Source organism: Sturnira hondurensis, unplaced genomic scaffold (genome assembly GCF_014824575.4).
Source record: "Sturnira hondurensis isolate 20B ecotype Veracruz unplaced genomic scaffold, ASM1482457v3 Scaffold0017436, whole genome shotgun sequence".
Taxonomy (NCBI): Eukaryota; Metazoa; Chordata; class Mammalia; order Chiroptera; family Phyllostomidae; genus Sturnira; species Sturnira hondurensis.
In genome coordinates this window covers 7,502,809-7,519,272 of record NW_028090067.1, presented here as the reverse complement: position 1 = coordinate 7,519,272, position 16,464 = coordinate 7,502,809, and the positions used below count along the sequence as shown (strand labels likewise).

Here is a 16,464-nt window from a genome sequence, read left to right as displayed (position 1 = left end):
TGAAAGGCAAAAAATGTTTTCATAATTTATTTCAGGTGTTTAGTATTAACATTGAAATTATACTTGCTAGTGAGACAATGAACTCCACAATGACAGAGTATGGGCTTCTCTTCTGACATTTATCCTTCCAATTTTTAAATGCTATTTAATTACTTTTGAACAATACATTAAAAAGGTCCACTGTCCTGGCTGGGTGGATCAGTTGGTTGAAGCATTATCCTGTACACCAAAAAGCAGTGGGTTTGATTCCCAGTCAGGGCACATACCTGAGTTGTGGGTTCAATCCCCAGTCGGGGTACATACAGGAGGTAACCGATCCATGTTTCTCCCCTACATCAATGTCTCTGCCTGTCTCTCTCCCCACTCCCCTTTTCTCCCTTCCTCTCTCTCTCAAATCAACAGAAACCTAACCTTGGGCGAGGATTAAAAAGGAAAAAAAAAAGGTCCACTAAACTTTTGGCTTCAGTCTGCAGTCTTTTACAGTCAAAAGTTACATTTATTTCTTTGGAAGAGTTATTATAGCAAGTCAAAGTAAACTTTAAATTCTAAAGTCCTGACTATAGTAAGAAACTGATAAACAACAAACCTTGGGCAGTTTTGGTAGAACCTTTGGCAATCCTTTGAAAAACTGTGATTTCTGGAGATTATCTCTTTGGAATAAGGTATCAAAATACTGCAGTGTTACTGCACCAACATCATCAAAGAAGGGAATCTAAACACCGGAAAATAACATTATTTTAATAACTAGTGAAGCACTTCTCGTATCTGAAATCACCACAATTCAGTGAAAAAAGTATTCAGAACACCTAGCAATATACTAAAGATCACTTCATAAAAATTCTAATTATAAAAATCAGAATAAGTAATAAATTATTTTCCTTGAGTTGGCTAGAGTAATATTTTCTCTCCATAACTAGTAAAATATTGAAAGATTAAGTAAAAATCTTGAAGGTATAAAGAATATCATTTATCTATTAAAGTCCATGCTTATATGAGTGAATTAGAAGGCTATAAATTCTTGGGGTGTCCAAAATTTCTGCGTATTTAATGGTGACTGTTAGGACTTGCTTATTTGAAATCTTAATTTTATATCAGAGCAATTATACACAAATTTTTTAAATGTTTAAGAATAAAAGAAGCCAAATGATTAATATACTCAAGAATAGAGGTATTATCTGAGAACTGTATTTGACTAAATCTTGTTTTAGAAGCAGTTAATGATTTTTTTGTCCCTCCATCGAAGGCAGGAATTCACGTGTACTCACTTACCTTTGTCATTTGATCTGCATCTGGTCTTACAGTCGGAGTTACATTTAACAGGAGTTTTACATGCTCACGGACTTCCTCAGGTATATTTGTAAGTGAACTAGATCCCAAACGACTCAACTATTCAAAAGAGTGACAATATTAAATATGAATACAAAATATTCAGATATGCATTTATACTGACAAGTCCACTTAAGAAATTTAAAATGTACACTCAGAAATACATGTTTAAATTAAAACAAATTGCTAATTCTACTACTACATGAAAATTAAAACACTTATCTTTATTACCTGAAACTTTTTATTCCTAACACAAAATGTCCAATATTTTTAACATATTCCAATATTCAGCTAGTAAATACATTCATGATTACAGTTGAAGTAACAAACTTTAACTAATCCTCATTAGTTACAGAATTACTTTTTTTAAGTTGATTTCATGCAAACTTAAAATACAAGACACTCAGAATTTTCTGAATACATTTTAGGAAAAAAAAAGTCAAAGCAGCAGTTAATACATTTTTAATGCAAGCAAATATTTAAAGGCAAATACCTGATCCAACTGCCTACTGAAACTCTTGTAAATATCTTGCTTGTTAACTTCAAATACAGGTTTCCCTTTGTTAAATACAGCATAAATGACAGTCCCTAAAGAGTACATATCACTGGCTGTTTCACAGCTCACAGAAAGGATGTATTCAGGAGCCAAATACTCAGGATTTGGAAGACACAATGATGGTAAATTTGGGTCCCATTCTTTACAAGGAAACTTGGGCTATAAGACAAAAAAAGAGATTTCATAGCTTAAATATTTCAATTTTAAAGCAAGCCTTTATCAAGTAGCAACAATCTAGTTTTAAATTCATATTCAGGCATATAAAAACTGTCACCCCCACCTGAAACCCTAAAATTCCCAAATTCCCAAATCTGGAAGGTGCATGGAACAAACTAAGAGATAAGAGAAAGAACTGTTACTTTTGAGATTAGTGGAGCTCTCTTCCAGAAGACAATTATCAGTTTATCGTACCGCATGAATACGGAGAGGTCTGGCTTATGTTTTATGATACACAGGCTTCAAGTTGTATGGGGTGGAACAGACTGTTGTTTGAAACCTTGCTCTTTCACTAACTAGCTATATCACTTAGTTAACAGGTTCAAATGGTTGTTGTAAGATTAACCAAATGGAAAAACAGGCCTGGGACAGTACTCCACCCACAGTACATAACACGAATTCTTTTAGTTTCCCTTAAAAATATTTACTTAAATTACAAATCTATTTCAGGATATATCAAGGCCCCTTTAACAACTACATATATAAAGACTTAAAATCCTGCAGTGTCTTCCAAGTACAAATAGGCAGGTACCACAATCACTAAACAGGAGGTTATATTATTCTACGAACCTAACATCCTTGCCTGCATTTTTCCTATACCTCAGTGAACTTGTTTTAAGAGCTATTTAAATAAGTAAATATTTAGTGAACTTGTTTTCATGTATTTAAATAAGTAAATACATGAAAAGTGCTTCAGTAAATGCTATCGTTGCTATTGCTGTTATCATGCTTCCTAAAGATTCTGTGGTCAACAAGTTGGGAAAACAGTGGTAGAGGTTTGTAGTGTTTGTTAGTGTGTTTGATATTCTGAGGAGGAAAAACAACTTAACCCAATAGTTTTCAAATTTATTGACTCTAATCTTTTTCTCAAGTAACATTAACTAGTGTGGAATTAATTAGCTGAAGAATACCCTTAGATACAATGGACTTGAAAAATTTTCTGTACATTTAAACATACCACTGTACCATGCAGCCTATTTCTATACATTTATCAGGCTTATAAATTCTCTAGTCCATTCCAGATGCAGTCACAAATTTCCACAGCTTTAAAAAATTAGAAGACTAAAACCTTCATTACCTCTTGTTCAGAAGGATTGGTCGATGATACACAAAAATCAAAGCCCATTATTTTCCAGGCTCCACTTTTATTCAAAATTATATTTTCAGGTGTAATATTTCCATGAACCATTTTCACACTGCTATGCAAAAATGACAATCCTTCAGAAACCTGTAAGTGGAAAATAACCAGACATTTTTACATTACATAAAACTTTCAATTCCAATAATGAAATGTCTCATAACTCGTAACTGCTGCTTCTCCCAGTAAAACTTTTTACATATCAGGTAACAAATTTCATCATAAATGCAAAAGTGCAGATATTCACAGTTGTCACGATAAATGAAGCAACAGCAGGGAAGACAAAGTGATGAAACCAGAAAACAACTATTTATCAAGTTCTTTTCTCTAAGCACATAAGCAAAACAAAAGGTAATACAAAAGCACTCTGCTAGCCAAACTTACTCAGTTCCTGATTTTTTAAAGTGAGGAAATCCTTGATCCTGATTTACAGATGGTAAATATGAAAAGACACCTTTGTCAATTTGATTCTAAGTCTTAATATGTGTATATACGTACACTTCATATTGAAATTCAGTTTTTCTGAATAGCATTGAGCTCAGTTTTCAAATAGTAGCTAATGGTCCCTCATTCTCACACTGGATTAGTATTTGTGCCTATGATTACCATGAAATTTGTTAACCAAAAATCGAACACTGACTGAATTTTGCTTCCAAAACCAGAATTTTGGCACATTAATGCTCTCTTACTTCCAACTCCCTTGGAGACTGCTTTTCAGTTTATTTTACTGTCCCCTCCTCATCACCTCAACCTCCTGGACTCAATGTTTCAGCCTCTCTATTCCCCATCTACTCATTCTCAGTGTTCTCACAGCTTTAAACACCATCTATAAGTTGATTACTCTCAAATACTCTCAAACTGCTCTAAAGTCCAGACTTTATTATCTGACTGCCTTCTTGACTTCTCTCCCATTGAATATTGAAGCACCTCGATCTTAGAACAATCCATTGAGCTTCCCTACAATTCAAATCTCTCCTCTTACAGCCTGTCCCGTTATCAGTTAATGGCCATCTCATTTTTCCAGTTGTTTGGAACAAAAAACTTTGAGTTATCTTATACTACACTTTTTCTTATATAGCAAATCTCAGTAACTTTATAATCAAAATATACATACTGAGAATCTGATTGTTTGTTACCACCTTCCCTGCCCTGAAACATCATCATCTCTGGCCTGTATGACTCTAGCATCCAACCTGCTAGAGTTTCAGCCAACCTGCTTTGTTTCTGCTGCTACTTTACTACAGCAATTTTCAACTGGTGTGCTGCAAGAACTTTTAAAATATGCAATACCTGACTTTTTAGTCAAGAGCACTGACTTCTTTTTCTTTTCCCTTAGATTGTCAAATAAAAAATAACAACAGCAATAACCATCCAGTGTGAATGAATCAGCAAAATTTATATTTTTTGTGTGCCACAGAATTTTAGTCATTACTTTATGTGTACCATGAGATGAAAAAGGTTGAAAATCACTGCTTGGTTACATATTTTAATTCTCAATACAGCAGCTAGAGTAATCCCTCACTTTCCTGCTCAAACCTCCCAAAGACTTTTCTTCTCTCTGAGTAAAAGCCAAAGTATTTCTCTGGCTTTCAGGGCCCAAAAAGACCTAACTACTCATTAACTCTCTGCCTTATCTCCTGCTCATCTTATTTGCTCTGCACCATTCCACGTATTTCACTGTTCCTTGAACATGTCACGCAAATTCTTCGTCTCAGGGACTTTGAGCCCTTGGCTGTTCTCTCTGCCTAGATCATTCTTTCCCCTGGTATCTATATGGTTTGCTTTTTTCCATGTCTTTACTCAGGTATCCCCTTTCCAGTGACAGATGTCTGACTACTCCATAGGTGCAACTCCCCTTCCCTCCCCATGCAAACGATCGCTCCTTCCCCCCTTCATTCCATTTTTCTTCACAAGTATTTAACATTATAATCTAGTGTATTATATATTATTGTCTTTTTTCCACCATAAGACTACAAATTCCAAAAGGCAGGAATCTGTGTCTATTTTGTTCACTGCCACACTTTCAGCACCCAAAACTATGTCAAACATATAGGTGACCAGTAAATATTTGCTTAATAAACAATATGAAAATGAATTCTCTAAAAACTCCCTTACAACTTTCAACATGAAGGTAAGTCAACAGTTAAGAGTGTAAAGAGAACTATCTGGACTCCTGTCCCCACTTCATCACTTGCAACTTTGAGCAAGTAAGTCACTGAACCTGTGTAGGTCCCAGCTAGTGAATTATTTCAAATGATGGCGAGGCAGCTTCTTAATAAATGCAGGAGGAAATCATATCAGACTGCACACCACTCCCAACTCCCATTCCCATTATGAGTCATCAGGGCCTATTCTACCTCTGCGTAACTTCACTCTGTACCTCTAGTCCTTCTTACGATGCGTGACCATTTCCCAGCACTTTCTTTTTCTTAACTATCATTAATTATTTTTCCATGCAAGCACTATACTAAGCACTTATAAATTTATATATCTGATCCTGAAAAATAACCCTGGGTAGTAGGGATGATCCCCCCTATGTTTTCCCACCCCAAAATTCCACTCTCTAGAATGGTATCTCTAAAATGTACATTAGACCAAGTCATTTACCTGCTTAGAATTCTTTCATGTTCCCCATCACCAAAAGACCGTTTTCTATGTTTTCAGTTTCATTTTTCACCACTCCCTGAAATACAACCTGCTACTTCTAACTGCCTGAATATGTACGCTCAGTGGCTAGTGCAATTAGGAGCTTAATGTTTTTCAAATGAATATTTTCCAGCTCTAAAATATCTGAATCCATGAATTCCATGTAAGATTTAATTTTTAAAAACACATATTCCTCAAATATAATTTATAAAATATGTAAAGTTTTTCAAGCCTACAGAAGTCTCCCTAAATTTGTAAGGGGTAAAAACCCTTGTTACATGTTTATCGTATTATTTCAGACCTAATCTGGCAGATGCTTTTTCATGATTATCTCCGTAACCTGTGTGACCGCTCCATGGCTGGGACGTTCACTACAAAGCGACAGCGTGGCACTGGCATGATGGCGGGCGTTTAGATCAATGGGGCAGAACAGGAAATCTATAAATAAACTCTAGTGCATATGGTCAATGATTTTCAACAAACGCACCAAGATCATTCAACAGGGAAAGAACAGGAATTTCAAGAAAAAGTGCTGGGAAAACTTAAATTCCCACACGTAAAAGAATGAAGTTGCATGTGCTAAAACATACAGATACACGCAGAATGGGGCAAAAGTAGGCTTATAACTATGAGTAGTGAAACACAGAGGTCTTGTATTACTACTTATTATTGTATCATTTTCCATATGAAAACTATAAATCTACTTTTTTCCCCACCCTGTATATAAAAATTAACTCAAAAGAGATCAAATACCTAAACATAAGCCCGATCACTATGAAACTCTTAGAAGAAAACACAGGAGAAAACTTCATCACACTGGATTTGGCAATGATTTCTTAGATGACACAAGCAACAACAAGAAGTAACAAATTAAATAAATCAAAATAAAACACTGCATCAAAAGGACAAAACCCAACAAAATGGAAGAAAATATTTGCAAATCATATATCTAACAATAGGTTAATATCTATAATATACAGGACTCCTGCAACTCAACTAAAGACAAACCACGTTATTAAAAACAGGTAGAAAACTTGAATAGACCTTTCACCAAAGAGCTAATACAAATAGCCCATAAGCCCAAGAAAAGATGCTCAAATTCACTAACCATTGAGGAAATGCTAATCAAAACCACAATGAGATACTACCTCACTCCCATTAGGATGACTACTAACAAAAACTAGAAAATAACAAATGGAGAAATTAGAACCCGTGTGCATACTGATAGGACTGTAAAATGGGGCAACTGCTATGGAAAACAGTATGCTGGCTTCTCAAAAAAACAGATGAATACTACAACATGATAAACCTTGAGGACATTATGCTAAGTGAAATAAACCAGTCACAAAAGGAAAAAAGTATTTGAATCCACCTGTATAAGGTACCTAAAGTAGTCAGATTCATAGAGACACAAAGTAGAATCATGGTTGCCAGGGACTAGGAGGTGGAGAGGGAAGTGTGGGAGTTACTGTGCAGCGGGTCCAGCTTCAGTTCTGCAAATAAAAGAGGTCTGGAGACAGACGGCAGTGATGGCTGCCAACAATATGAATGTACTTTACGCCACTGAACTGCATACTTAAAAATGGTTAAGATAGTAAAATTTATGTCATGTGCCTTTTACCACAATTAAAAAATAAATACTGTTAAGAGAATGAGATAAGCCACAGACCGAGAAAATATTGTAAATCTTATATAAAACAAAAGACTTGTGTGACCACAATATGTAAAAAACTCTCAGAAATCAATAATAGAAAACAACTCATTCAAAAAATGGGCAAAAGATCTTAACAGATTTTCAGCAGAAAAGATACTCAGATGCCAAAAAAGCATATGAAAAGGTGTTCAACATCATTATTAATCAGAGAAGTGCAAATGAAAAATACAAGATATCACCATTCACCTATGACAATGGCTAAAATTAAAAAAAACAACTATACCACATTTTGGCAAAGATGTGGAAAAAAAGAATTTTCATACACTGCAGAGGGCATATAAAATGTTACTACGACTTTGGAAAAGTTTATCAGTTTCTTAAAAAATTAAATATATATATACATAATTGGATCTAGCCCTTCCAATCCTAGGTATTTAACCAAAAGAAATGCGCATATGTCCATCTAAAAACTTGTACATGAGACTTCTGCCAAGATGGAGGCGTAGGTGGAAACACTGTGCCTTCTCCTATAACCAAGTTTGAATACAACAAAGGTTTAGTAAACAAAGACGCAGCCAAAGAACAGAAAAAATTGAACTATATGGAAGGCTGACAACAATGAACCATTCAACCTGACCGGTAAGAGGGGCAGAGCAGGGTCGGCCAGGAAAGACTCCCCAACCCCAGGTGCCCAGGCAGCTGCGGTAGCATCGGATGAACCCAGTGAAGGCGCAGCACAGCAGCGGGCTGGCCATGGTAACACATTCGCTCCCAGATAAACCAGCAGAGTGAGCAGTGAGGCGGACCCCCGCAGGCCCCAGCAGCGGACCCAATGAGGGCGCGAGGTGGGGAGCTGACCGTGGTGGCACATTCGCACATTCGCACATTTGTGCGCAGTGGGACAGACCGCAGGGGCCCAGCGGAGACAGCAGAGGGGATTGCCATTGCTTTCCTTTGACCCCGCCCCCACATACAGCATCACAACCCAGCAACTGAGTTGCCTTGCCCTGGTGAGCACCTAAGGCTCCGCCCCTCATACATAACAGACACAAACAGTCCAAAATACGGCTCAAGAAGAACTCAAAGCCCTCAAGCCAATAACTCTAAGCGAAAAAGAAATAGCAAAACTCTCAGATGCACAGTTCAAAACACTGGTGATCAGGATGCTCACAGAACTGGTTGATTTTAGTCACAAATTAGAGGAACATAGGAAGGCTAAACTAATTGAAACGAAGGGAGATGTCCAGGAAACCAACAGGGATGGAAAGGAAACTGGGACCAGAAGGAACAAAGAAACAACCAAACAGAAAAATGTGGAGTTACAAAAATTCAAAAAAAGGGGAGAGGCTTAGGAACCTCCAAGATATCTTTATAAACATTCCAACATCTGAATTATAGGGGTACCAGAAGGGGAAAAGAAACAGCCACTAGTGGAACACTTATTTGAACAAATAATAAAGGAGAACTTCCCCAGTCTGGCAAAGGAAATAGACTTCCAGGAAATCCAGGAAGCTCAGAGAGTCCCAAAGAAGTTGGACCCAAGGAGGAACACACCAAGGCAAATCAGAATTACATTGTCCAAGATTAAAATGAAGGAGAGAATCCTAGAAGCAGCAAGAGAGAAGGGGACAGTCACCTACAAAGGAGTTCCCATCAGACTGTCAGCGGATTTCTCAAAAGAGACCTTATAGGCAAGAAGGGGCTGGAAAGAAGTATTCCAAGTCATGAAATCCGAAGACCTACATCCAAGATTGCTTTATCCAGCAAAGCTTTCATTTAGAATGGAAAGACAGATAAAGTGCTTCTCAGGTAAGATCAAATTAAAGGAGTTCATCATCACCAAGCCCTTATATGAAATGTTAAAAGGACTTATCTAAGAAAAAGAAGATAAAAAATATCAACAGTGAAAGGACAGCAAACACACAGTGATTAACAACCACACCTAAAACAAAAGCAAACTAAGAGGACAGCTAGATCAGGAGTGGAACCATAGAAATGAAGAACACATGGAGGGTTAGCAACAGGGGAGTGGGAGGAGGAGAAGGGGGGAGAAGATACAGAAAATAAGTAGCATAGACGGTAGGTAAAAAATAGATGGGGGGAGGGCAAGAATAGTATGGGAAATATAGAATCTAGAGAACTTGAGACACGTGGTCATAAACTAAAGGGGGGGAATGGTGGGGGAGGGGGTATGCAGGGTGGAGGGGAATGAAGGGTGGGGAATAGAACAACTGTAATGGTATAATCAATAAAATATATTTAAAAAGTAAAAATAAAAATAAAAACTGGTACATGAATGCTCACAGCAGTTTTATTTCAACAGTCAAAAACTATAAACAACCCAAATGACCACCAACAGGTAGATGCATAAACAAACCACGGTATGGCCTTACAACAAACTACTCGGCAATAAAGAAGTGTTAAAAAAAAAAAAAAAAAAAGAAGTGCTGACACACAACAATAGAGATAAATCTCAAAACAGCTAGCCAGACAAAAAAAAAAAGAGTACATATTTTATCATAGCATTTATAAAATGCTAGAAGATACAAACCAATACGTAGTGACAGAAAGCATTTCAGTGCAAGAGATAAAAGAGCAGTGGCAGAGATTGTAGGGGCATGAGGGAACTGGGAGGGGTCCTGGATACATGCATTACTAGTTGGACTGCTGTGATGGTACATAAACTTATAAAATTATATATGTAAATACGATAAGTTTTTGTATGCTTATTAATTATACCTTGATAAAGGTATTAAAAATAATAAATAGAATGATCTCTGTCCCCAAGGAACTAAGAATCTGCTGCACAAACTTACTCTGTAGAGCTGAAGATATTTAGCTAAGCGGGGAAAGGAAAATTTTTAAAATGTGGACATATATAAAATGACTAACTGTATCCCTTAGTAGCTATTAAATAATTTCTTTAAAGATATAATTTACTAGTCCTGGCTGGTGTAGCTCAGTGGATTGAGCGCGGGCCTGCGAACCACATGATCGCGGTTCGATTCCCAGTTAGGGCACATGCCTGGGTTGCAGGCCAGTTCCCAGCAGGGGACTCGCATGAGGCAACCATACATTGATATTTCTCTCCTTCTCTCCTTTCCTTCCCTTCCCCTCTAAAGACAAATAAATAAAATCTTTAAAAAATAAAAATAAAAGATATAATTTACTTTTATTAACTACTTTATTATTTCAACTTAATATTTATGAAATCTATCACAAAGTTTAAAACTAAAAAAAAAATCAAAAGGGAACCACCCCATTTATGAGTTAATAAGTGCCTATCTCCAAAGGTTACCAATGTTATCTTTCAAACAATTAAAATATAATGTAAGCCTAGAAATAAACTTTAGAATATTCTAGAACAAAGAAATAATTTTTAAATTACTGAAAAGACACAAATGTTTACATAAAGTAGTTTATATGGCTAATAGGTCTGAAATACCCCAAAAAAATTTTGAAGAAAAAAATTCCACATGCTGAATAAAAATACCTACCTGAAGCAAACCATATTTGGTTTCTACATCATAAAGTTTATAGTCCTTAATGTCTGGAGACACAGGAGAAGGCAGGTTTTCCCAGTTACCTAGGACATTGGCTAAACTGGCAAAAACTGGTTCTGCACAAAATGCTAAGCAATCCCTGTTTTAAAAAAGAAAAAGGTTATTCACTATCATTTTTTCCACATTATCAAAATGAAATACACATAAAACATTAGTGGTCCTATTAAACTATCAAGAAGAACACAAACTATTTTACAATCATTTTCGGCATTGAGACAACAACTTAAACCAAAAGACCAAAGTCAGGAAGCTTTGTATACGAACTATACTGCATAAATCATTCAACAGTCTTTTAAACCAAGTGGTATAACAGTAGTCATACATTTTTTAAAACTTAAAAAGTCAGGAAATAAAACATTTCAAGTGTGCTTTTGGAATGACTGATATTCTTTATGGACAATGAATAGACTGATTTAAAATATTGTTATATTATTCCTATAATATTATCCTTATTTCTAAGGCTATCATTTTCAGAATACGCTCAAAGGAACCCACGGATTTCCCACAGATGCCTCTGGGTAAGAGGAGCTGGAAACAGGGACAGGGAACAGGTCCAGGTCCCCTATAACCAGTTCAATTGGAGCAGCTTTGCTTTTACCTATTTTATATATAAATTTTTAAAATTACTGCTCTTTGATGTTTAAGAATATTTAGTCATTCAAATCTTAGATATTAACATTAAGTAACTTTATAGAGTGATGATCAGGAGCTCAGACTTGGAATACCCAACTTTGAGTCTCAGGATCCCTATTCCTTCAAGAGATGGGAAGTCTGGAACCTGTCAGCTGTTCCTCCACCTGCCTGTTCCACTCCTATCCTTAATATCCTAGGTAGGGTCTACAAACACATTTGCCAAGCCATTTAATTAAGAGCTTCTGAATTAGCCCTGGCTGGTGTGGCTCAGTGGATTGAGTGCTGGCCTGCAAACCAAAAGGTTACCAGTTCCATTCCCAGTCAGGGCACGTGCCTGGGTTACGGGCCAGGGCTCCCAATTGGGGGCACAGGAAAGGCAACCAATCAACATCTCTTGAACCGATGTTTCTCTCTCTTTTTCTCCCTCTCTTCCTCTCTCTCTAAAAATAAATAGATAAAAATGTAAAAAAAAAAACCCTCTGAATTAAGAGAGGGAATACAGTCTGTTAAGTAGGAAAAAAGAAAGAATAAATTAGGGGTTATGAGTTGTTATAGGTAGGGTGTGTATAGAGTATTAAAAGTACCACAGGCTTGAGAATCCAGTTAAGGTGACACAACATAAATTTCATTGTCCTGTCATTCTCCGCAACAGTTCCCAAGCTCACTCTTGAGAAAAACAGACGATAGAGTAACTGAGGGCTATGGACTAACATGGTGGACATAGTTGAAGGTTAAATGTCTAGAACAGTACCTGGAACGCACATTAAAATAGCCCCCAGAGAGTGAATCAATGAAAAGGGGACAAGAAGTTCTAGCAAATTTAACAAGGACAGCTATTTTCAGACAGACTGTACTCTATACTTCTCTTGCATCTTCCACTTTGACTACTGTAGTGCTGAGCATAGAATAAGCAACAAGACTCATTGCAAATGTAAACAAAGCTTCAGTTAATATTTCAAAAATAGATGTGTACACAGAATATGCAAACAAATTTTAGGGAAGTAACTAATCCTTAAGAACTCAGCACTAAGTTTATAAAACTGTTTCACTGACAATACACTATATAGACAAATTTCACATATAAAATTATTTTCAACTATTTGTTCAGGAAGTCCCTTATAGAAGTTTTTATAAAGACTTACCTGGATTCTTCTAAAGGATGCTGGACAGTAAGAAGTCGAGGGTGTCGCAGTCGAGTTAACTGTTGGACTCCTCGTTTTAGCGAATCAATGATTTGATCTTTTTCAAATTTTTGGTATTTGTCAATCAGCTTTTTATCAAAGACAAAAACAGCCACTTCCTAATAAAAGAATTATGTAAATAATTTTAATCAAGAAATATAAAAGTAAATTTTATTTGTGTCACAATAGTCTACAAAAACTAAAAATACCACAAAAATTTTAGCACCATTGTGATACCTTTCTGATATCTAAAAGCTGGTTTCTCCATGATTAGTAAATCTAAATATTCTTAAAGGTAAGAGACCCAGAGCCCTCATCTAGGGAGAACATAGGAAAATCTCCACACCTGAACTCTGGTATCAGAGGTACACATCAACTGTGTGAAATGTGTTGTCCCCTATTAGTAATCTCTTATATAACCAGAATTGAAATAAAAGTTAAAAGTGTTTGAAAATTAAAAATACCATTCATAATGATAACCCTGGAGTATACTACAAAATTTTAAAAGGCTCCTTGAAAAAAAAAAGCCTGTACGTGTCAGGGAGTTACTGTTTATACAAAAACCAATTCATAAATATTTTGCATGTGGATAACATGTAATTTCCCTCTTTCCTTCCTCCCTATGCCCATCTTGCTATGGGTAGTAATGGGAAGAGTTTCCAGCACAGGAAAATGCTTCCCCTATCATATCTCTTTGAGATCATTCACCGCTTATTTTATACTACTAAAATCAACCATTTTCTTTGTTGGTCATCTGCTTTTATTCTCTCTCAATTACCCAAGGAAAAACAGTTCCCATCCAGTTTACAAATCAGTCAAAATACAGCCCATTGATAGCTGATGTATTACCAACACTAGAACTCCATCATAAAAGAAAAGAAATTTGATAAGCTGGAAGCAAAATTAGCAAGAATCAACCTACCCTTCCAAAATTCTTTGAAAGATGTTTTTCCATATTTTATTGAATTTATTGGGGTGACACTGGTTAACAAAATTATACAGGTTTCGGGTATACAAGTGTACAACACGTCATCTGCACACTGTACCGTGTGTTCTCCACGCCAAGTCAAGTCTCCATCTCTCACCATTTATTTTCCCTCTACCCTCCCCTACATCCCCCACTGCCCTTCCCACCCCATGAAAGGTTTTTAATGGCTCTTCCACAATTTCTGTAAAAGTCTCTTTCAAAATCATCTAATTAAATCCAAGACCTTATCTTTTTATTTTTATTGCTTTCTCTTCATTTTTTTACATTATGATTGTTTTCACAACTTAGCCTAGCAACCTAATCACATAACAGATACCCACTGCAGAATTCCAACCCAATAAATTTCTCAAATACAACTTAAGTTGGGGGCTCCATATATATGCATATGTATACACACACACACACACACACACACACACACACGAGTCAAAGATATTAAAGAATTGAGTGTCCAAAAAGTGGTAATAACATAAAAGGACTATTTAGTTACTGAATATCAATGTCCCATTCCCCAAGCATCTTTATACTTTTTAGGAATTATTCCACTCCAGAAAGCAACCCTATGAGACCATTTATTATCCTCAATTCAAAGGTGAGGGAATTGTGAAGGTAAGAGCATTATCGAAGACTTCACAACTGGTAAGATGAAGAATCAAGACTCAAACCTTATCAGCCTAACCCCAGGGCCGGAATTCTTTGCAAAAGTACCATTCTACCCCACCCCCTGAAACAGCACATGATCAATATATATAAAGCACTCCAGTAAAACATGACATATGCCTTCTGAAAAACAGTAATTTGAGTGAGAGCTTTAAATAGCACTCATATATAAGTACATTACCTTGCCTCTTGATCATTTTGAGACACAGGACGATCAGGAGCTAAGAGTATTACTTAACATTAATTTGAACTAAAACCAAATGAAGTTCAAGTGCCTATTTCACTATTTATGTGTACAATCTTATTTTAGTAAGTGTTCTGCTATAACACATTTTAAAAAGGCATCCAATTTAAATCTGTTTATTTTTCTCACAACGTTTCAAGTCTTTAAAAAAAGATCATGTGAAATGGCTCTTGAGCTCTTGCAGTTTCACCACAGTTCATAAAATGAAGAAGAAACAACACAATATTCTCTCTAAGACATTAATTTAAGTCAAAGATGGAAGATTCTTGCATACATCAGAATGGGTTATCAACTATATTAAAAATATCATGTTTGTTCCAATCAATAAGTAAAATAAACCAATTTCAACAAAGCTGTTACTAATTAACTACCGTATTTTTCAGACTATAAGACACATTTCCTTCCCTCACCCCAAATTTGGGAGGAACAATGGTTGTTAATGCTGCTGTTGAGTGTTGTTTACATTTACGTTGGTGAAATCGTTATTTACGTTATTAAATACTTTACATTTTTTGTTTCAAAAAATTTTCCCCTATTTTCCTCCTAGGCGTGTCTTACGGTCCGAAAAATACGGCAGCCCCTTAGGACTCATACTCACACCCTAAGAAAAAACTCTTAGCCTGCATCTCATAATCTTTCATCAGAGCAGATTATCGGCCCTGGCTGGGGTGGCTCAGGAGACTGGGCACTGGCCTGTGAACCAAAGGGTCACTGATTTGATTGATTCCCAGTCAGGGCACATGCCTGGGTTGTGAGCCAGGTTCCCAGTAGTGAGTGCAGGACAAGCAACCACACACTGACGTTTCTCTCCCTCTCTTTCTCCCTCCCTTACCCTCTCTCTAAAAATAAGTAAAATATTTTATAATCTAATTGATAAAAGTAGAAAATAAAAAGTAGCTTACCATCTAATTTCTAATTTGTGTTTTCCTTCTAGTACTTCACTTTATTGACCACTCTGCTAATACATATCACTTGTGTATAACTCCTGCCACCTTATATGTATTACATATGAAGAAAGAAACCATGCCTACTGGTAGTCAATAAAGATAAGTGATTACTAGAAGCCTTTCATTACCTTGAATTAAAATCTTTTTCGACTTTTCATTACACAAATTTTCAAATGTACAGGAAAGATAATGGAATGCAATCATCCAATATATATACCTTCCACTTAGGATTCAACAACTGTTAACTCTAAATAAAAATTGAGGTCCTTTTTTATAGGAAAATTACTAAAACAAAATGTAAGCCATATTTGGCACTCTATTGTTCATGTATTCACTTCATATTCTTTAAAATACATTAGGAAAGAAAGTTAGCCACTAAGAAGTATTTTTTGTCAATAGCCTATCTTTAAACAAAATAGCTATGAAATTGTTTATTCAAAAAACTAGTATTTCTCAAAATGGAGGTTGTATATATCTTTTGGTATAAGCCTAATTTATAATTTTTAAAATCTACTTTAAAAAAATAGCTTACGACAAAGTTGAACACTTGCTAAAAACAAGACAGTTTAAAGAATAAAATCTAAGTTAATGTATATCAATGTGTCTGGGATTCCCTAACAGCGATCATGGCCTCCACTAACCTATCCCTCAGAGCCACCAGAGATGGTTTTTGAAACACAGAGAGTCCCTGTAAACTCAACATTATGTACCT

At 36.0% G+C, this 16,464-nt stretch overlaps 1 protein-coding gene across 5 annotated transcripts in view; it reads right to left on the bottom strand.

Annotated features, from left to right (window-relative positions):
• The window catches only part of SCYL2 (SCY1 like pseudokinase 2), a 56,874-nt gene that overhangs the window by 24,603 nt on the left and 15,807 nt on the right, over positions 1 to 16,464 (bottom strand). For all 5 annotated transcript variants that reach the window (XM_037067842.1, XM_037067846.1, XM_037067843.1 and 2 more), the window contains exons 3-8: positions 12,875 to 13,032; positions 11,034 to 11,178; positions 3,177 to 3,326; positions 1,820 to 2,041; positions 1,270 to 1,386; positions 587 to 712 (exon numbers count right to left, since the gene is read on the bottom strand). In XM_037067842.1, the coding sequence (XP_036923737.1) occupies positions 587 to 712; positions 1,270 to 1,386; positions 1,820 to 2,041; positions 3,177 to 3,326; positions 11,034 to 11,178; positions 12,875 to 13,032 (918 nt within the window). The remainder of the gene's footprint in view (positions 1 to 586; positions 713 to 1,269; positions 1,387 to 1,819; positions 2,042 to 3,176; positions 3,327 to 11,033; positions 11,179 to 12,874; positions 13,033 to 16,464) is intronic.